At 41.1% G+C, this 21,709-nt stretch overlaps 1 protein-coding gene across 4 annotated transcripts in view; it reads right to left on the bottom strand.

Annotated features, from left to right (window-relative positions):
* LOC113991446 (sodium channel protein type 5 subunit alpha-like) overlaps positions 1–21,709 on the bottom strand; it is a 215,727-nt gene that overhangs the window by 119,031 nt on the left and 74,987 nt on the right. For all 4 annotated transcript variants that reach the window (XM_027727795.2, XM_027727793.2, XM_027727796.2 and 1 more), the window contains exons 8-10: positions 16,664–16,727; positions 3,269–3,410; positions 1,421–1,618 (exon numbers count right to left, since the gene is read on the bottom strand). In XM_027727795.2, the coding sequence (XP_027583596.1) occupies positions 1,421–1,618; positions 3,269–3,410; positions 16,664–16,727 (404 nt within the window). The remainder of the gene's footprint in view (positions 1–1,420; positions 1,619–3,268; positions 3,411–16,663; positions 16,728–21,709) is intronic.

The raw sequence follows: 21,709 nt of genomic DNA, 5'->3' as shown, positions 1-21,709 counted from the left end.
TCTGCTCGAGGTGGCCTAAGGCAACAGAACAAATGATGAGAAAGCAAAGAGCTGCTCTTGAGTCATGCACTGTCCACCCTTTGTACTGAACAGGGCACAGGAAAAATGAGAAATAGCTGGCTGAAGAAAAGGCTATATTATAAACCAGATAAACAAATGGGAACAATTTAGGTTTTCAGGAGCAACCTTTTTTTTGCCACATTCCAACTTTTGGGGCTTAATGTTCCTTTTTTTGTGTACATACAGGCTTAACTGAAATCAAAGCCTTCAAAAGGAAATTCTTAAATATCTTTAATTATAGTTGGGGCTACCAAAGTTGACTGTTATGAGGAAGAGCTCAGCTGGAGTCAAAACACATGAAAAATTGTATAAAATAAGTATGAGTTGGAGCTCAGTTTGCTCCCTTAGGTTATGGTAGAGAGTTATTCTGTTCAAAGTGCCTGTACATGGACTAAATTGCATTTACCTATTACTTAAACTATCAAAGAGGATATTTAGAAGGACTTAAATGATGCATAAGCCTCTAGTAGCACTTTGTCAAGAGAGAATTGCATTTTCTATTTTCTTTCTGAGGATTTAAATGGGCTTTGGATTAGGCCCTGAAACCATATGTACTCAAAAGAAAATTATGTATATTAGTTTATATTGTGTATCAGGGTTTTATTTCTCTGTGCTACAGTGCTACGTGTTATTTCAGACTAATTTTCTTATTGTCTTCTGGTTCACAGCACCTAAAATGTTCTCTTCCGCTGTTTAATAAGGGCTTTCTACCCTACACAAACCACATGAAAATTAAGTAGTGTTATTAAGGCTATAAGGCTACATCCACCATTTGGCCTCCCTGGCTTGTTTAAACTTACGACATAACATTAAATCCACACCCTCTGCATAATTTTCAAAGCTGAACCTCAAGCTTTGCCTGTTTACTTTTTCAGGAATTAAATTGTAGGTAATTCAAAGAGGTTATCCTACATCTTTATTTTCATTATCAAACAATTGGCAGGTTGAACGAGTCAGGAAATGAAGTTGTGCTAAAGTGGTGGTGGAAGAAGGTTCATCTGGTGCTATGGCTGAGCTACCAAAACAGCTGCTTTATGCTCAAATGCCAATGTAGTTTCACCATCATTAAAACATCTTACATGCCACCCAATATAAATTTCTCTGCCAGCATATATAGTATAGTTAAATCAGTACAACTCTGGATATGTAAGCCTTTAATGGCCTCAGTCTTAACAGGGAGAATCCTCATTTTGCTTTCATAGAAACAGTAATAACTCTGTCCAGTACAATAAACATTAAGCTGCTTTCAGGCAAACTCTTACTTTGGTTATCAGATAAATGTAAAATAAAGAGAAAGTGAATCTCAAGTTACCATCTGCTCAAGTTACCCAAGGCTAATCATGTCACATAGTTCACTGACCTCCTGCTCTTTCTTTAACATCTCCATGGCTTCTCGAAACTTTCTTTCCTTCTCTTCTGTTTCAGCAATAGTGGCTTGGTTCTGCTCTTCATATGCCATGGCCACAACAGCCAGAATCAGGTTGACCAGATAAAATGAACCCAGAAAGATGACCAGCATAAAAAAAAGCATGTAGATCTTCCCAGCAGATCTGAGAGTCTGTAAGCACAGAAGTAAAATCATTAATCACTTGTTTACAATGCTTTTTAAAACAAAAAAGTGCTTTCTTAAAAGAAAAAACATTATTTTTTAAATACATTTTTTAAAAACTCTTAGATTTACAATATAATTGAATCTAGCCTTTGTTAATAGCTCAAGCAGAAACCCTTTGATGAGAAATGACAACCACATCCAAGGAAATAATCTTCTCACTGATAAATATTTATATCTTGGTCAAAAATTATGTGCCTTGCAGTGAATTAATTTCTAAAAGAAGAATGCTTCCCTCCTTTACCAAATATCTCTGCTGGTTTTCTTTTAGAATAGATAATCTTACAATCAGTTGCAGTGAAAAATTCCTACACACAGCTCAATCTGTTTTTGACCAGTGTTTAGAAACCATCCAAGTGGGATTCATGTTATATCCCTTCAGCTGCCTACACTCTGGGTCCTTCGCAGTTAGTGGGGAGAAAAACATCTGAACATTATTTAGACATCTGCCTCAGGATAAGAGGAACCAAACCTTGGGCTCCATTGATTGTATTCCCTAGTTCTTCACCATATTTATTGGGATAACTGGAGTTTAGGGGAACAGGCCAAGCTTGTATGTGACAGATATGTAACAGATATGTCCCATGGTCAGTGACGTGATATTACTGATAGAAAACACTGTGTGATATTATAAGGTCAAATAATAAAAGGGAGAGATGTTCATCCTTATTTGCCCTGACAGTTTCTGTCTCCCAGAGTTGTACACGCAGCTCTGTGTCAAGTGAATACGGTTGTTTAAAGAATCTTCATTTTAATTGTTCTACATTTCCCTGAAGTGAAATTCTATAACTGGCTGTGTGTGAAGCTGAAGTCCCCAAAATCTTCAACGATGTCTATCTCAGTACTTTCAGAGTAGTTCTGTCAGCACTGTCTCTTGATTTCCTTATGATCGTTTCCCAGTTTGGGCGATTTTGAGATGTGGCAGTAAATCTTCAGTGGCAACATGGACAGAGTATGTCATTCTGTGCCAAACTGTGATATTTAGTTCTTCAGAGTTCGCATACATTCCAGGAAATGAGTGCTAAAATGAGCATATACTCGCAGGCTACCTTGCAACGTGAGTGTAGGTTGACTCTGACCCCATTCGTGCCTCTGTCTCTCCATGATGAAGAGCTTGCAGCAGAGAGAACTGATGTGTACCAGGTAGTCTTGCCATTTGCTGAATTTGTGTTCATTACTGTGCCTTGAAAAACCAGTTATGCCAAGCACACAGGTGCTTTTCTAGCCCTTTTTTGAGCTGGACTCAAAAGATTAGTTTGTGTTACACCATCCATCAAAAAAATCATCAAGTGGTGACGTGGTGATCTTTCTCAAGAGGTGAACTTCACTTAGACTCAGGTGAATTAGTCATTCAAAGTGTCTTTCTCTCAGTACCACTTTTCCCCAACTTCCCCAAACATGCAGTCTAATGTCTTTTGATATTATCACTCTTAAGAAAATAAATTAATTGTAACAATTGAAGGTCCTTTTCCAGAACACACACAAAGAGCACAGTTTACTTAATAACCAGTAATTCTGTCTTGTCTTTAATTATTAATGTCACCGTAAAAGATGGTGTATTTATTTATAATTTTTAACAGTAATAAAATAATATCATACCTGTTGGTAAAGACGCTCCCAACAATCTTGAGTCATAAGACGGAACAAAGAGAGAAAGGCCCAGCCAAAAGTGTCAAAGCTTGTGTAACCATGGTCAGGATTTTCCCCAGCCTTCAGACATATATACCCCTCAGGGCACGAGCTGCAAAAAACGTGAAATACAATCTATGAAATACATCTTAGGTGGTTTCAACATGGAGAAACTGATTTCCAGGGAAATGCACAGAGTGCCCTTGATTAAGAGCACAGATCACAGGTGGTAAATTCCTCCACTGGATAAAAACACAGGAAACAGGTGGATGCTACTTCTCAATACCAAAGATCTTTGCAATCTTATTTTTCCTTGGAAAGGATAAACTGTAACCATAATATAAGCTGCAATGACAAATGAGCATCTAGCACTTCACATATTTGGAACAGAATGGAATTAGGTACCTAAGCAGGAGTTAAGTGTTTAACTATGGTTTCTCTTGGCACTTATTTCTAATTAAGAATCATATACTTGGTGTCTCCTGTTACAGTTGCAGGTAATACTGTGATGGTGAACCTGCTTTTCTGGTTATGTAGTCTGACACAGGCTGGAAACACCAGCGTGTGCTATCTGAGCACCTTCCAGTTGCTTACTGTGTCTGACCCTATGCTCACCCCCCTGCAAGGATTAAATCTTTAATCTAAGAAACCCAGGCCTTTTGTTCCACTCACCACCACAGTCTGAGGTCATGACATTTTTTCTATTTCTGCCAGCAAAAAGCGTTCCTTGTGTGTCTTGCAGATTACTGTATTAAATTGCATGAAGATAGCATGAATTTCACTGGCTCTCATTAACCTTGGAGGCTCTTTACAAGTAATTTTCTAGCCCCATATGCCAGAAGAGATGCTCTCAGTGATGCTGTGTAAGTACTGAACTGCATCATCAAGTGAAACACAAGGTAGAAGAGATCCCAGGTCGATGCGCCATCCTCTCCCCCACAGCCGTGCAATACAATTAGTCAAAACCCCACACCTGCTCTCCAAACACAAAATATGACCCATCAGAAACTGAAGACATGGAGCAATATGCAAAGGATTACTTCTGTATCCTAAGAAGTGATTATTGGATCAAGGGTGTTGCCAATGTACTGGAGCCCTGTGGTATTTGGGAATTCGTTAGGTGGGCAGCATCTAATTATCTGGAGAAGCAGATCTCAGCAGAACATACAGCATGTTCTCCTTATCCTTCAGCTAGAGATGAACCTGGTACAATTTGGTGAAAATTCCAGCTGACACAAATAGGGATGGCTGGAACAAGAGGGATTGTGAAAGCACTTTGTCAGAGACCAGAGACATTGAGAGGCACCAACCTCTAGGCAGCGTCATGAGACCAGAGCAATACCCTGTGTCCTGGCACGATGTTCTTCCTGTTGGATGGGGGAATCAAGGTTTTCTAAACTGCCTTCATGTAGGGTGATTATGGTAATATCCAACCATCTTATACATGTCACCAGTCATGTAGAGTGTGTCCAATGTGTACAGCTTTTAGCTTTATTTTCTCCTGGCAAAACCATCTAGAGCTTCTCAATCACTGGTATTTTTTACTAAAGCAGAATATTGTCACAATTTTAAATGCAAAGCAGCAACACAAATAATACAAAGTAATTTTTAAAATGCCACTAAAAAAAGAAAAAAAAAAGGATCCCTGAGAAAGCAAAGTGTGTCACACTGTGAAAATCAGTGTTCTTTTTCTTTAAAAAATACAAATTTGATCCTGATATAATTTAAAATTTTTACAGCACAGGATAGCAACCTTGTATTACATGTTGAGATGAGAATACATTGCTATAGATTCTGAAGTTACACAAATCTACGATGTCTTCCACAAATATTAGACATTCAACAACACTTTAATAATCTTAATTTAACATCAGTAGTCAAGCACAAATTTTAAAGTAAATTTGCTTTGAACACTGATAAAAGGAGTGCTGAAGCACTGCAAAGTGTGTGCAGATCCTTGTTTACAGCAGTTTTCAGAATAAGCAATAAAAAATGAACAGCTGATGTTTAGTGAATTAAATGTAACATGCAAGTGAGAGTATAATAAGTGATTCTGTCACCTTAGGTAGAGCCAAGTTAGCTTATCTCAGTTGAGAATTTAGATAATAACAGTTGTATCTCACAAAGAAAGAAAAAGAGAGTCAATTCTAATTTTTTCCCTGCCAGTCTGGAAATGCCTCCTTCTAGATCTTTCCTACGTTGACTACCTATTGTTTCCCAATAAAAGCTACATTTGAATAAAAATTACAGTAACATTACTGAGTTAGAAGATAATAAAATGCAGAAATGTCAGCTTTTTCTGCATAAAATATGCAGATGCACACTGAATCTCTCTTGTACACCCATGTCCTTTTTTGAGGCAGCCTTTTCAATAAATCTCCTCTCTCCCAAAGGCATCATCTGCTGTCACTCTCTGCTGTAGACACATGAGATTTCTGCCTCTGATCTGCTGCTGTAAACAGCCTCCATTGCCCATGACGTGCTGCTCACACCGTTCAAGAGCTCTGGGAAATGGATTCTCTGGGCTCTCAAGAAGGAAACCCTTCTCGCTTGTTTGCGCTAAGACATCGTGTCTATACAGGACATGAAAATTTTTGTAAGGCTCATTCTCTTTGCCATGAGAAAAGGATTTCACTCACAGACTGTGCTTGCCTGGAAGCTCAGTGATCATGTCCAGAGGTGACAGCCCTTTCCTTAGTCTCCCACAAAAGGCCAATCCCAAGTGGCTCCACTGAACCGGTCTCATCACTCATATTTTAATGTTATTATTAATGGCTAAAACATCTGAATACAGTTGTGAGAAACTTGATGGTGGTTACTTTACTGGTGAACCTAAACCTAAGCAGGGCAGTCATTTGGAAATTAGGCTTCATCTAGCATAAGTTGCCTAAAACCTTAGGCAAAATGGAAATTTTGCCATTAATATTAACGAGAGAGAGAATTTCTTCTAAAAATTTCTTCACCATTTTGAACAGCAAAGTCTGAAGGAAGGTGGATATTATGAACATTGCAGCTGTATTTTCACAGGAACCTCTTGGCGCAGATTAGAGGCTACAAAGTCACTCTTAGGTTCAATGCCAATGTTGCTTTTTAGGGAAACTGTTTTGATGCAGAAGAACATTCAAGCAACTGCTCAAAGCACTTTAGCACAACTGTTTATAAAGCCCTAGGACATGGAGATGCAATCCTTCTGACTGTGAAAGTGAACAATGGTGGCTCAGATTAATATTTTCTGCTCATGATACAATTAGCATTTTTTCATTCTGTCTTTACATGTCTCAAAAGACTTTTCCACTCACAGTAGATTGCTGGTGTGCAAAGATCTGTCTGACTCCACAGTGAGTGTACACATGTCATGGTTTAGCCCCAGATGGCGACTAAGCCCCACACAGCTTCTCACTCAACCCTGCCCCAGTGGGATGGGGGAGAGAATTGGAAGAGTAACAGTAAGAAATCTCATGGATTGACATAAAGAGAGTTTAATAGGACAGAAAAGGAACAAAATAATAAAGATGGTAATAATAATAATGAGAATAATAAAATAATTAGAATATACAAGTGATGCACAATCACCTTTTGCTGATCAGTGCCCAGCCAATTCCCAAGCAGTGCCCCCCTGGCCAGCTTTCCCCACAGTTTATATACTGAGCACGACTTCCTATGATACGGAATATCCCTTTGCCCAGTTGGGGTCAGCTGTCCTGGCTGTGTCCCCTCCCAGCTTCTTGTGCCCCACCCCAGCCTCCTTGCTGGCAGAGCATGACAAGCTGAAAAGTCTTTCACTTAGTAGAAACACTACTTAGCAACAGCTGAAAACACCAGTGTGTTATCAACATCATTCTCATCCTAAATCCAAAACACAGCACTGTACCAGCTACTAGGAAGAGAATTAACTCTATCCCAGCTGAAACCAGGACAAAATGCTTCTCTAATATTATGTTCAGTTTTAAGAGCATTCAAACGAGCTGCTGCAGCACAAAAAGCATGAACCCCAGCTCAAAAATGCTGTTGATGTTAGTTTACATCCTTCTTACGGCAACTGGGCACTTGAGACAGAATATCCCAGTTGTCAACTCCTCATTCATGCTCACCCTCTTTTGTAGCCAACAGAAGCGATAACCCACAGGGTATGGGAATGTGTTAAAAACACTGAGAGGAAAACAAAATACTGCTTCCCAGAAAAACACTACAGAAATTGAGGTGTAAGGCTCTCACGTGAGAATATTATTCTGCAACTGACACCATCTCCTCTGAGGATTTTTTTAAGGAGTCTTAAGATTTTACTACATTTATCTTAGATGTAGAATATTAAGCCTATCCCTTTGGATTTTTCAGCAAACTCTTTAGTTTCTTTCACCTCGGGGAAGCATTTCAGAGGATTGTACTCTCCTCTGATGCACAGGGATGGGCAGCAACAACAAGCTACATAAATATACCATCCTCCACAGGAGCGTCACAGGATGCTATTCAATTGATCACAATAAAATTAGTGTCATTGATTCAGAAAGTTAAAAGCAGCAGCCTACCTACCTATCTATCAGGCTGTAATCACCACTGTAAGCTGGCATTGGTACAGGAAATTAAAGGACATAAGAAACAGCCTTGGTTTAAATAACACAGGCTGGGAATGGCAGAGAGTTGTAGCTGAGGGGCATAATTGCAAAATGCTCTGTCTCAAGAGTTTAATCTAGGCAAACCAAGCAACCTGCTGATCCTGGCTGTAGTGGCCAACAGAGTTAGGCAATAAAAGAAGATTCGTAAAGCAACTGTGCAGTGGATTGTAACATTCAAATCCTGAAAACATGGGGAGTGTTGTCCATGTTCTACCAGGAGTCAGCATCAAACGGCTGCTCCGGTCAGCTATGACCTCTGTGAGGGGAAGGCTGCACTTCCCTTGGGTTTCAGTTACAAAGGGACACTACAGCTTGCTACACCAAACTGTTCACTAAAGAAGCACTAATGGGAGATAAAGCACATACCACAGACACAGCAAAAAGCAGGAAAAAACAAACCCGTATTTTGATAAGGGCCCCTTAGTGTTCACGCTTAGGTCACAGATTAAGAATGCAGAAATCAAGCTGAAAAATTTACAGCTGATGTATTTGACACGTGGCTAATTCCAGGGGAATGGACATGGTGGTTGGAAATGGAAACCCCATGATGGGGTTTCAAAGCTCAGCAGGCTTTGAAGGACAGACAATGCCCGTGGCCTCCATGATGTGCACAGTAGAGTCTTCCTAAACCTGCCTCTTCCTGCTAAAGTCCTCAGGCCACAAAAGAGAGGCCTTAATTTCCCTTAGGCCACAGACTTGATTATTTTTCTCTGCACTTTCCATGTTTTCTCCGTTCCCTTGGCTTTGAGGGAGTAGAGCAGCAGCCAAACGAGGAATGCATACTGTGCAGTGGCTGTGGGGAACAAATATCCTTGGACTGGCATTTGCTTCTACCAGACAAGATGAAACTACCCACTCTGAAACAGGACAATATTTACAGAAATGAATGTTGTAAGATGAACTGAGAATGTAGGAGAAAGGGGCCAAAAGGCAGCAGCACCCCAGCCAAAGCCATTGCTGTCAGTGGGTGCTTGGTGTGCCTGAAAGTCACAGGCTGCTCTCCTTCCCCTACTCTTTCTTTTGTATTAAAGACTAGTCATGGTTAGAGAATCTGACTTACAATTCCCCACTAATTACCATCTAAAAGTCAAAATCTGACTTGCATCGGCATGGATAGGTTTTGACTAGGGGCCCCCAGCAGCTCTCATTCCAAGTATCTAAGAGGTCAGAGAGAATTTGAAGGGCATTTTTAAAAGCAAGGTAAGGGGTGCCAATTGTCTGGAATGACAGAAGTGCAAGAAAATTCAACTAAGTGCTGAAGGGAAAAAAAGAAAAAAAGAGATGACGAAGAAGAGAAGAAAAGCTCAGAATAAAGAGCAACATCAACCAGGAGTTGAAACTGGAAGAGAAAAGGGAAGGAGGCGCCTGTGAGCAGGCTTGCTCACAGGCTCAGAGCACCCACTGACCTGTGCATGCTGCTGATTTGCGTCCAGGAAAAGTTTCAGCCTCCCCCACTGGCTACTTGCTCATGCAGATGGAAAACCAGTGGTTCCAGCCTGCAACATCAACCCCCTCCATGCAGGCACGCAGGCAGGGAGAGGAAGAACTCCCTCTGCTGCAATGTGGCTTTTTTAGACCTCATGCTGCAGCATGGCAAACAAGCTCTCATTTCTTCTGACTCAATCCAGTGGCCAGACACCATATCTTCTGTGTAACCCATCAAACAAAATGTAGGGCAATAATTTATCATCATAAACATAATAGTAGATTACTGCTTAATGAAGACTGTAGCCTCTAGTAAGTCTGCTTCTCTCATGTGGCTGATGAGCTTATTACAGCTTTGACTAAGAGGTAATATTACCCCTTCTTAAGAATTGAGTGGATTTGGATTTAATCCCTACTGCGGCTGTTTGTCCAGAGACATGATCTTTCAAATACACCACTGATCTCTAAGAGTGGGGACTGTTATTATTGTCCCTAAACCTGTATAATACCTCAAGTTATGTCCGTGGCCCCTGCAGCACCTTTGAGGTGCTTTCTGTTTGTTTACATACTCAAGTGAGAGGCTTTCTCACCATGGGCAAACCTTCCTCACTCTGCTTCTGCTGTAACCAACACAGAGTTGGAAAAGTTTGTGTGATTTACATCAGGATCTAGTTAAATTCATTTAAGGTGTGCTGTATAGCCTGAAGGTTTGAAATAAATTCACTAATGTTGCTTGATAATCTGGAGCGAAATTATGTTTTTATCTCTAGCAGTTACACACTAAATTCTTTCCAAAATACCCTTGCTTTGGTGACATTTGAAGAGGACACATTTGGAAATGGTGTTCCCCTTCTCAATCAAGCAACCTTTACAGCCTCTTCCATCTGTCAGCCAGCTGTACCCCAATCAGACTGCATTTCGTGAGGGTTGTGAACACCCCAATCTCACTAGGAGCACACCAAAACTCCCAATATCCCGTTTCTTGTGATGGATCCACTCACGCAGCAAGTTAAACACTGGCAGACCTTCCTGATAAAGTTGGTTAGTCCCAAGGTAACTTGCAACCAGACATTTCTCCTGACCTTACCCATTCTTGTTGCTCCCCAGGAGTACATACATGCAACTAAGACACCTGAGCACCCTCTTCACCCCACTCCAAAATATCAAATTTCCAAGCCAAGGGGGCTCTTCTCACCCTACTTGCCCAGTATCCAACAACACGTGCCTGAATCTGGGGCCTTCTTATATTAAGAAAAGAAGTAATAACAACAACAACAACAGTAATAATAATAATACAGATTTAAGTTCAGGCAACTCAGGACTACAAGGCTCCTGATTGCCAGAAGCAGGATAACAATCAACTGGGTGCACTATTCCCTGGTGCAGCTCCCCAGTTTCCAGAGCAGTTGGGGCTGGGTTACTGGATGTTGTTTAACATGTTCTGGTGCATATACCATATTCTTCCAGTCTCTCTGCCTGCCAAGGTCTGGGTGAGAGCTGCAGTAGCAGTGGTGGAAGTATTTGGTAGCAATGCTGCTCCTCAGTACATAGCAGCTTCTTCTCTACCCTTGAGGGGTGTGATAAGCCTTTGCAAGGGACTTTAAGTCACTGCATGGAGATGTATAAAGGCAAAGGAATGTCACTACAGCTCAGAGAGGTAAAAGTGCTGCATCACTGTGGGAGCACGCTGGCAGTGAGGTGATGTGGAGAACCTACCACAAAAACACTGCTTTTGGTACTCATGGAGACTAAGAAAACAGGCATCTGATGCAGTTTTATGTGCTGGTATTAATTACCTCAGTAAAATGCCACAACACAAAAGAAAACAATCTTTTTTTCTGATAATATCTTAGAAAGAGTTAGGACTAACACAAAAACTTTGAGGAGCACTATACCACATGGTCATTCCTTCATCCCTTATATGCGATAAGCTCAGTGACAGAATTTACCAAATCACAGAGAATCTTGCCCCACAGTGTACATTATTTTAATGTATCCTGTTAAGAAAAATCAAGGTCATAGTGAGAATAAAGGTAGCTAAAGTTTCTATAGCAACAGTTACTAGGATGCAGTTGCCAAAGGTGCTTTCTTGTTGTTTCTGAAGTAGCTTTACTGCCTGCTTTTCCTTCCTGTTCACTAGTCTTTTTGGTAATATCGGTACAGACACGATGCAAATGTGCTTTCATTGTCAGTATGATCTTGTAGACTATCCCTGCCCATGAGTTGAATACACAGGACATACTATGTGTAAGGGAAAAACAAATATTAAGCAGTCTGACCTTGAGATCCAAAGGGGACACAACAGATTTAAAACATGTACACTTTTCTGAAAATCCAGCTCCATGTTGTAGTTGCAAGTGAAAAAAGTGAAAAGAACAAATATAAGTTTCTCTTTTGTATCTGCTTCTTTAGTTTGTACATTGACAGCATCTTGTCTCTTTCTCATAATGGACAAATTTCCTTGCTGTTTCTGTTGCTCAACTGAACCTTCAGGCAGAAGGGGAAATAAAAACAGCAGCCTAAGCACAGCAGAAAAACGTCCCTGCGAAATTACAACAGGATAAAAGTGGAAATGCTTTAGAGCTGAAATGTATCTTCCTTTCTCACAGACACATAATTCCAAGCTGCTGCAGCCCCCACAAGTCTTTACTCTGCAGGGAAGCAGCGGACTCTGCAGTACTGGTTATCTCATCAAAGTGAATGGTTACTAGTCAGGAAGGACAAGTCATAATTGCAAGGGCAACACAACCAGGGTGGTGCAGCCTGACACAGATCAGTTCCCACAGCCCACCCACTGGGGATCTGGTCTGGTGATGGCAACAGGGTGATGCTTGGTAGAGGAATTGCTGGTACTTTGTCGGATCTGAAGGTGGGACCACCTTCTCTCCCTCTGAGAGCCCTTGGAGGCTCCCTCACTTCGCCCATGTCCCATTGCCCTGGGCCAGGCACTGAGTGCCAGGCTTTGTCCTTGCTATAGGTTCCTGAGCACACTCTAAAGCATCACCTTTCCTTTCCCAGCTCTTCCCTTTGGCACTATCACCATGAGTACTCATCTGTGAATACGTGGCAATTCCCCACAGTAGGGCAGTGGTAAAAGGCCCATATGCCTGATTAGAGGCAGTGTGTGGTGGTGCCTGCTGTCACCTGCTGTTCTGTAGCCTTTGCAAATCACAGTCTACTTGATGCTAAGACTGGTTTAACTAAGGATAGAGCAGTTTCCACCTTCTGCTCCTGGCTAAGATCTTCCAAATATTTGATCATTGTACCAGCTCTTTACTGGACCTCCCTTGGAGCTAAAACAAGGTATTTAAAATTGGATAAGCTATATACTGGGAATTAAATTGAAAAGCAAATTTACAGAGTTGTAATCCCTTTGAAAATCAGACTATCTGAGCTTTCTCCATTTATTTTAAATGAAGCAAATAAAAGAAGTTGAAATTGCAAAGAGAAACACCTTGGGTATATCCCAGTGCAATCACATCCAAAAGAACAACCAAATTTAACATCAAAACACATCCAGAAACATGAACAATTCTGCAAATACACTACAATTCTTATTTCTTTTTTTGCTAAGAGAGCTTGCTGTTAGCACTGCTTCCAGTGTCTGACCAATCTGTGACACACATCTCAGAGCAGAGGATTTTTCCATTAACATAGTTCTCTGAATGTACTTGTGAAACACCAAGCACATGTCAGCAGCATTCACTTTGAGCCAAACAACACCTTTGATCACAATCATTTGATTTTCTCTTTTCTCCAGACATCACTTCTTATTTCCATTTTACACTGTTCCTTCTAAGTGCAAAGGAAATTCTTGCACTACATCAAGGGGGAAAACGCAGCTGGACAAACAGAATGAAAAGCAACACAAAAGTTCTATTTGATTAAATAAAAAAAATCAAAATTCAGGAATCAAGAAGAGGCATCAAATGGGAAACTCCACAGACAGATTAGCCTTTGTGTACCTGAGAAATATGCCATCTCCCCAACATTCCTACCAGGTCTTTGCAGCATGGTTTTTAAAGTAAAAAAAACTTCTTGAGGTTGCTTGAGCATTTATAAGAATGTAAATAAATCGTTTTTTCTTGCATCTGCCAGATCAAGTACTAGAGACATGTTTTCTGCTGCTGAGTGACATACATCTATTCAAATCCCTTCTGAACCAGAATCAATATTAGCTAGATCCATTACCCCCTGCTTTATTGGCAGCTTGGGTGCTTGTTCAGAAAACAGTCCTTCCTAGTAATGTAATAAAGCCCCCACCTTAGAGATAATTAGGTTGTCTGTGATATAGAATCCACTGATGATCCTTTCCCTGCTGATTTTGGCTTGCTACTCCAGCTCAGGTTGCAGTCTCCATCACTACATGCTCTTACATTAGGCCATCTGAGTCTCATCACCTAATAATTGCCATAGCAGATTCATTTAGGTATTTTTTTTCTTACTCTTCTATAATAACAGCAATCAGCCAAACCTCAGTCTGTCATTAACATGCTTTTAAAAATGCACTAAAATGGCTTTGTCAATTACCTTGAGATTTAATATCCTGGCCACAACACAGATATCACTCACTCTAACAACAAATCCTTCCAGGAGTGCACACATGACAGTGCCCTTCCCCGTGGTTCCTTTGAGTCCTCAGTTTGCCCCAGAGGCTAATGAATTCAAGCTCCAAACTGGGAGCAGAAGCAAGCTCCACAAGTGCTATGAACAGTCAGACATGGCCTTACCAGCTGTCTTTCCTCAGCACGCCTTCCTGATGCCTCAATGGGTTCCCAACTTAAGCATCCTCACTTGTCATTAATTTCATTACTAACACATGAGGGAACCACAAAATGATGCATCTACTTCCTATCAGCTCCCCTCCCCTGATCCTGTGGTACAACCTGTCCCAGAAGGTCCCACACATGTGGATTTTGTTTTACTGTCAAATGCACTTGGCTTTGATCACTGAAGGGTGAGAGAAAACCAATCCACTCTCTTAGATACATCAGCTAGTAAATGACTGTCTCTCTGTCCTAACAGGTGGGAATACATAACTTTGAACATCCCCTGGGGCCTTAGGATCATTTTTCTAATTAACTTCATGTCTTTAAACAACAGGAGTGGACGACTGGCTGTAATCCTGTGCAATGTATAGCAGAGGAGACAACATTTTCTAGTCCTGAGCTAAAAAAAACAATATAAGTAGGAACAGTTATTCCCCAGTTTTAGGCATTTAAAACCAAACCTTACCCAGTGATATTAACTACTTAACTAAAACAACAAGAGGCTAAAGAAGAAAGAGCTGAGGCATAAAGGGAAAGTGGGTTTCCCTTAATGTCACAAACACTGACAGTTTTGATGTATTTATCAAAACAAGTACAAGGACACTCTGTGTGTGGGTGGCATTTTCTTCTTATAATCGAGAGCTGCAAGTTCTCCCCTGGCTGTTTCAGGCTGTGAATCTCTCATGGGCATAGTGCCTCCATCAGAGGTTTTCTCCAATCATGGCTTTTTGCTGAAATTTATTGACTTCTAAGGAAGGAAATAAGGGTGGTTTTGCTCATGCACCTCACTAGAACCTAACACTTAAATCCATACGGGCTACCAATATATAAATACTCCATGGATATTGGATTGGTATTTAGCTTCCCACCACTTGAACAATTCCAAAGCAGTAGTCTCTAAACCATGCTTCAAAAATAGCCATAATCTAATCCACCCTTATTCATTGCTCACAACCTTAGCACCTTTTCTGAACCACAGTTCAGGTCATCAGTGAGAACAAGCTATATTTCATGACATGTAAAATTATATTACTGTGCTGAACACTTTTTTTCTCAATATTTTTGCCTATTGGTTAGCAAAGGCTGAAGTTCTCCAGCATACACTGATTGTCAAATCCTGGGATTCCCGGGAAACATCCCAATAGTCTTGGAGTCCTGCCTGAGCCTGGATAAATGGAATGTATTACAATCAACAAAGGACTTAATTTATGGATGCTGACATTGTACCTTCCATGGAACAAACAAAGGGGAAAGCATGGCTGTCTGCCCAAGGAGAGCTACAGTCTGACTTAGGCTGGCAGTACAGATCAGACAGACAAGACCTGCAGAGGGAAGGCTGACACTGAGCTTTCCCTTTGTCTTATGTAAATACAGATACAGAGAGTGGCAGCAGAAAGCAAAGTGTCTCTCCCACGGACCCCGAGGCTTTTCTTGCCTTCTTGTCCAAAAGTAAGTTCAGATTTTATCTCTCTTCATCTTCCTGCTGTCTCCCTACACACACATGCCCTTTTTCTCATTAAGTTCCCCCTAAGTTAAACACTGTTTCTTTGCAGTGTTCCACATTTATTTCTACCAACTCAAAACTCAGCTCCTTCCAGAAGCAGATCATCTCATTTCCTCCCCTCACTTGGCCAAGGTCACCCATCTCCTTTGTTCAAATGCTCTCACATATTTGGTTCAAATGCTCTCAAATATTTGGCTCAAAAGCTCATCCATCCCACCACTCCAAGGTATTTTTTTCCTTTTCCTACGACTCCTAACAGCCTATAAGCTTTGCATGGTTTATAATCTTGGCTGACCACACAAGATCCCATCTCTCTCCATCCCGTCTTTTCCATCAAGATCATGAGAACCTGTCAAATACAATCACATGCTCTGACAGTGTGCTTAGACCCTGAGGACTGGATGCAGGAGGAACCACTAGCATCTATAGGTGGCAGGGATAGGAATAAAATCCTTTATGCAAAATAAGTTAGTGTACCACAGGATCTCTTCACTGTCTATACAGTAAGAAAAGGAAACACTCATAGTCTACAAACATATCAAATACAAATGTAGATCACAACTCATACCTCAGTACTTTCCCACTTCCAAAGCATGTTATTTTGGGGACTAGCATTTGTTGATTTGTTTATCTTCCTTTGACAAAAGTCTGGAATTCATCATCAATCTAAATCCCTCCAGCTTTTCTGTTTCCATTTCTGTTCTGTTTCTTATAAAATACTCTCCACTCAGCAGAAGTGTTACTTAGCTTTTGCTATTTTTTTTTACCAAGAAGTTTAAATGTATTGAAAGGGAACTGTAATAAGGCCCCCAAAGATTTTAGACCTGAATAAGTGACACACACAAACTTCTCTTCCCTGCCATTCAGAAAATTGTATTACCATGTGCAATATTGTCATTATCCTCTCTCCTATTACGCCTGACACAAAGAAGTTGAAATATCTACTGCATGCTGGTGAGAAGGGGACAGAACAAAAGGAAAATGTAGCAAAAATAATAAAAAAAACCCCAGCAACAAAACCAAACAGAAGTGAAGATATTTTTAAAGTACTTACCCAGCATCAGTGCTATTGCCGCACAGTAACACATCTTCTGTACCATTTTTTATGAAATAGTTCACTGCAACAGAAATAGAGAAATGGCTTCTGAATAAACACATTCTGGGAATGATAGCATTCAAAAATATCATCCACCAACCAGCATATTCAGTTGGGACAGTAATTGAGAGATGAATGGCATCCTTTTGCTTTGTTTTGCTAATTTTAACTTCTATTAATTGTACAAACAAATATATTTTTCAAATCTCTTTAAGCACTTGTTGTTTGTATTCCAGATCTGAACAGCTGAATAAGGTGGCAATGTGCTGTGGGCAATATTTGTAGGAAACCTTATCTAGCCATGTCCCTGGCTGTTCTAACCAAGAACATTGTTACTGAGTTCCATAAATGTAATGAAACTAAGCCATATGTTTGCCTGTAACTTTTAGTCTCTGCACTGATGATACATATATTAATTGAAGGTTGTGATAGAAATTCCTGACTCATAGGTTAAAAATGTAACCAGCTATAAGTCAGAATGTAATAATACTAACAAAGCAGCCCACTCCTCCAGTCTGGTGGATTTTGCTCTGCATAGAAAACAGAGTATAAAGTAAAAGAAACAAAAATGCACCCTGCTAAAGATCAAACAAACAAGGAAGTATTCATAAAGACAAATATTTATCAATGTAGTCATCTGTAATGGCAATGAGGAGAGACAGACACTTCTCAAGGGAGACTCGGAGGAGCAAGCTAAATTTAAGTGCTGTGGATCATTCCCTGGTTGACTATCAATAAGGCTTAAGGAAATTAACATCTCCAGGCTAGTGAGAGACTTTGCATACACACTCCCTCTTCTATCCCCAGCCAACCAAGTCTAACACTCAGAGACACAGAACAGGAGGCCAACTTCTTCTCTAAAGGATGAGCAAAACCAGCATTCCAGCGAGAGTGTGAAGAAAAGGAGATGTTCTAAGGAGCATCTTTAAAACCTGAATGGTGGCATGGAAAAACAGATAAAAGCATTGATCTAAAAGCATAATAAATGCAAAACAGAGGCCCGCAGGTGACTGGTGAAGGGTAGATAATCTGGTGTGCTTTGCTGCAGCAGAGAGGACATGATCCCCTCTTGACACAGCACACGATGGTGGCAGCCTTACAAAGTAAGACTTTGTGAGCAGACGGGCCTCTGAAGATGACGCTCGAACAGGTTCTCCATTCTAGGCTAACCCTCTGTTGTGAAATGTTTTAAAAATGAAGAGTGACAGCTTATCCAGGCAGGGTATGCAAAGAATGCTCAATGGCTCAACCACCGAACAGATGTGCTGTGGCTTTCTCAGTAAGCTGCGAGCAGTGGAAAAGCCCTGCTCTGCTGCATGCCAAGAGGGAATTACTGTCCATGAGCTTGTGGTTACGAGGGCACGTGATGGTGTTCACAAGTTATCAGAGCATATATCCTGCTCAGACGGTATGTTTTTCAACCTTGTGTTACACGTGGGTGTTCTACAGAAGCATCTTGCCTGACAGCAACACCCAGGAATTCAGTATGGTTAAGGATTGGTGATCAATCACCACAGAGGGGGGAAGGATGCCACGTTCTGCATCACCTTCCACCCTCCAGTTCTGCTGGTCAAAGATTTGTGCTTTTCTTGGGACAGGTGGTATCTTATACACACAGTCAGTGACACAAACACACCAGACCACCTTCTCTTTGAACTAGACGATCTTTAGTGTCCCTTCCAAAACAAACCATCCTATGATTCTATGGTTCAAGGTTTGATCAAAGTTCTGGAGCACAGTGCTGGTTGAAGACTGAACCAACACCTCCTGCTCAGCCAGATCAGAAGATGAGAATAGAGTTTGAGTAGAGGATTAAGGAGGACAAGGAGACACTGTGTGCAAACAAAAAATTTGGATTCTCAAGAACAGACAAAATTCTGTTGCCTGCTGTTGACTTTAAACATCTACATTTCTAAAACAAGCAATAAGGCAGGTGCCAAAGAGCCCCACTAAATGCACACTGAGGAACTGGTGCACAGGTGCTGCTGGGAGGGGGTAACTTCACCAGTGGGTCTGCAATTGTGCAAGGGAGTGTCACAGCCACCATGCCAAACCTCAGGCTGAGGAAGAGCTGAGCTCCTGATTCCCTACTGATAAATAAAGAGGGTATTACAGTATTATACCCAAGGAGGCAAACTGCTGTATTAACAAAAATGTGCACAACAATCACTTTGTCCCTCAGAGCACGTTGGTTTGGATTTCAATCAAGCCTGCTGGGCAATCAGAGGTCTGCAAGAAGAAAACAGTCATCACTCTTGCTTTTAGGAACAAACCACCTTGGTATCATATTAACCCATGGCCTCAGCTTTCCATCAGTTAATTCTAACATGGGCAAATAACAAGAAGCTTCTTTTTCATACAGAGGAGGATTTTCTCTCTGAAACACAGACTGCTCAAACTGATAGACACCACCGGAAAACACAATGACTTTTTCATTGTCTTGGAAAAGTGTAATTAGTTTTTGTTTTGTTTTGTCAGTTTTTTCACTGCATGTGAGTGGGAAAAAAAAATAGGAAAACAAATATGGAAAATAAAAGCAAATCCCTCTATTTTAAGTGGGCTTTTGATTTATTTATTTTATCTTCAAAGTAAAATCAAGCCAAAACAATGACATTTATACACATGTGTGTGCATACATAAACTTTATGCAACGTGCCATTGTTTCCAAAGGAAATGCTTTTTTTTTTTTTTTTCCCCCAGCAGCTTTACTAAAATGCAGATGTCACAGTTACAGGGTATACATTGCCTTTTAGGAACTTTTCTACAGGAATTTATAGAGTAAGTCACATTAAAAAAATTAAAAATGGTCTGAATAACAAGGTCTCCTGCAAGCCCATGCTCTGCCTCCTACATTTCTCAAAGCACACACCACTGGTCCTAGCTGTAAAGTCACTATATGCTAGTCGTGAGGAAATACACAAATTCTCTTGGACTATTCTGGCAATCTCTTCCTTCCAAAGTCACTTCCTCCTCATTTTTGCTGTTTCATTCTACACTTTATCTGTTTTCTCAATATCTTTCAAGTTTCTGCATTGATCCCTTCCACATCAGGTGATTCTAAGAGAGCAAACATTCACAATATCTCCACTTGTCAAATTAACAAAAAAAAAAAAAAGGTAAAATTCCTTAAAAAAATATTCCAACTGAAAGTATGCTCCAGTTTATGGTTTCCACACCTATATCACACAACAGAGCAGAAAGCCATTGGGATTCACAGACTGTAGGGTAGAAACTTTCCTCATTTCTGTGCAAAGGAAAGGAAAATTTTCTAGTTAAGAAAAATAAAAAAGGTTTGAGTCAGCTTAGAAAACACACTTTCTTGCCTCCAGCTTCTGTTCCTCCTTCGAAGGCCCAACTGAAATGTTGTTTTGACTCATCTTACAAGAAATTAATTCCAATTTAAAAAAAAAAACACCTATATATTATCACACTTGCATAAAGAGCAACATTCAAATATCATTAGTCACTGCCCGGGGAAGAGTCCTCTGGCTGACTTTCTAACAAAAACTTCAGAGAGGTGTCCGTTATCTCAGACTATTTATTGCAGCCGCACGGGTGCTCACTGGTTGGAGACTTTCTCCCTGTGCTACGGCTGGCACAGAGCATGGACAAGCCACCAAACACCCTGACTCCAAATTTAAAAACACAATTCAGAGAGCCCCAGTCGTGATACGTGACACGGAAACAAAACAGATAACACCCCCTCCTCGCCCTTTCGCCCACCGGCGCAAACACACTGCACCTCCTGGTAATACATAGTAATTAAAACGAATCCTTGCTGCACTTGCTGTGTGCACACTGTGTCACACACGGTGAAGCCTCTAATAAACGAAATTGAGTTTGAAGATGAAAAACATGCCTCACAAAAGCGGTGGAACAGGCTGTTTTAAGGGTGTTATTAGGGAAGAATGCCTGGGAATAAATGGCGGTGCCAGTTTAGTTCATTCCTGCTGAAAGGCCTTGCAAATAATTATAATAATCAGTTACCCTCCTCTTGCTCAGGCCATGACAGGGGATCTGGCTCTCCTTTGCTGTCTGCTGGCATTTGCTGCTGCTGACCCTTCTGCTGGGTTTCACAGGCTCTTGGGTGCTCTCCTCTCCTTGCTTCCCATCCTTCCCTCCCTCTTCCCATGGGAACTCACTTCTGGCCCAGCTCTCTCCTGCCTCCTTACCCCATAACCATGTGGAAGGACATTTTCAAAACTTCAGTTCAAAAAGGAACAGGAGGAATTACAGTGAAGATAAGTGGGTTGGGTGGGTAGAAGAGAAAGGGCAGAGATCAAGGGGACAACGTTATATAGATCATTGGCTACTACATGACTTTATGGTAAGCACAGCTTTGAATTCAGAGCAAGAACAATCTTGCAGGAGATACGGAGGGCTGAGAGGATGTTGTAGAAAACCACTCAACCAGGTGCTGGGAGGAAAGTGGTCTCCTTCAGCTTGAGTGTCTCTGGTGAACTCCTGTTAGTGCTTCTCCCCGTGCTTGAGACAAGCCAAAGAAGTAATTTCCCAGCCAGGCTCAGCAGTCACCATAGCACAGAAAACACCTCCAGTTTTGGCAGTACAGCTTTTTCCCTCTTTGGGAAAAAGCCACTAAAACTATCAATCAAGCCCTCTGCTAGATGGCTCCCGTGCACAAGGAAGATGCTCTGAAAGCCTCAAAGATCCACAGTACCTGGTTTGTGCTGCCCACACAGTCTGAGGGAACAAAAAGCACATCAGGAGCATTTGGAGATGTGCACTAGAGGAGAGTGGAGAATTTAGATGCTGTCAAATTGGTTTGGGGACCTTGCCAAGTCCATGAGCATCCCCAGGAAGACGAGACAGGAGACAATGACTAGCAATAAACACACATGCTGGCTTTTAAACATCTTCAGGTAACCTCCTTCCCTGCCTCTGTGTCTGACCAGTCACGCAGACCCATGCTCTTAGGAATGTAGGGTGCACAGCACGTAGCTAAAAGCATATTTAGTACCACTTGTTTAGACATATGCTTCACGC

The sequence above is a fragment of the Pipra filicauda genome, unplaced genomic scaffold (genome assembly GCF_003945595.2).
Source record: "Pipra filicauda isolate LSUMZ 115617 unplaced genomic scaffold, ASM394559v2 scaffold1_size10287979_pilon, whole genome shotgun sequence".
Taxonomy (NCBI): domain Eukaryota; kingdom Metazoa; phylum Chordata; class Aves; order Passeriformes; family Pipridae; genus Pipra; species Pipra filicauda.
The sequence above is the reverse complement of the archived record's forward strand: the minus strand, read 5'-3'. Positions and strand labels throughout refer to the sequence as shown.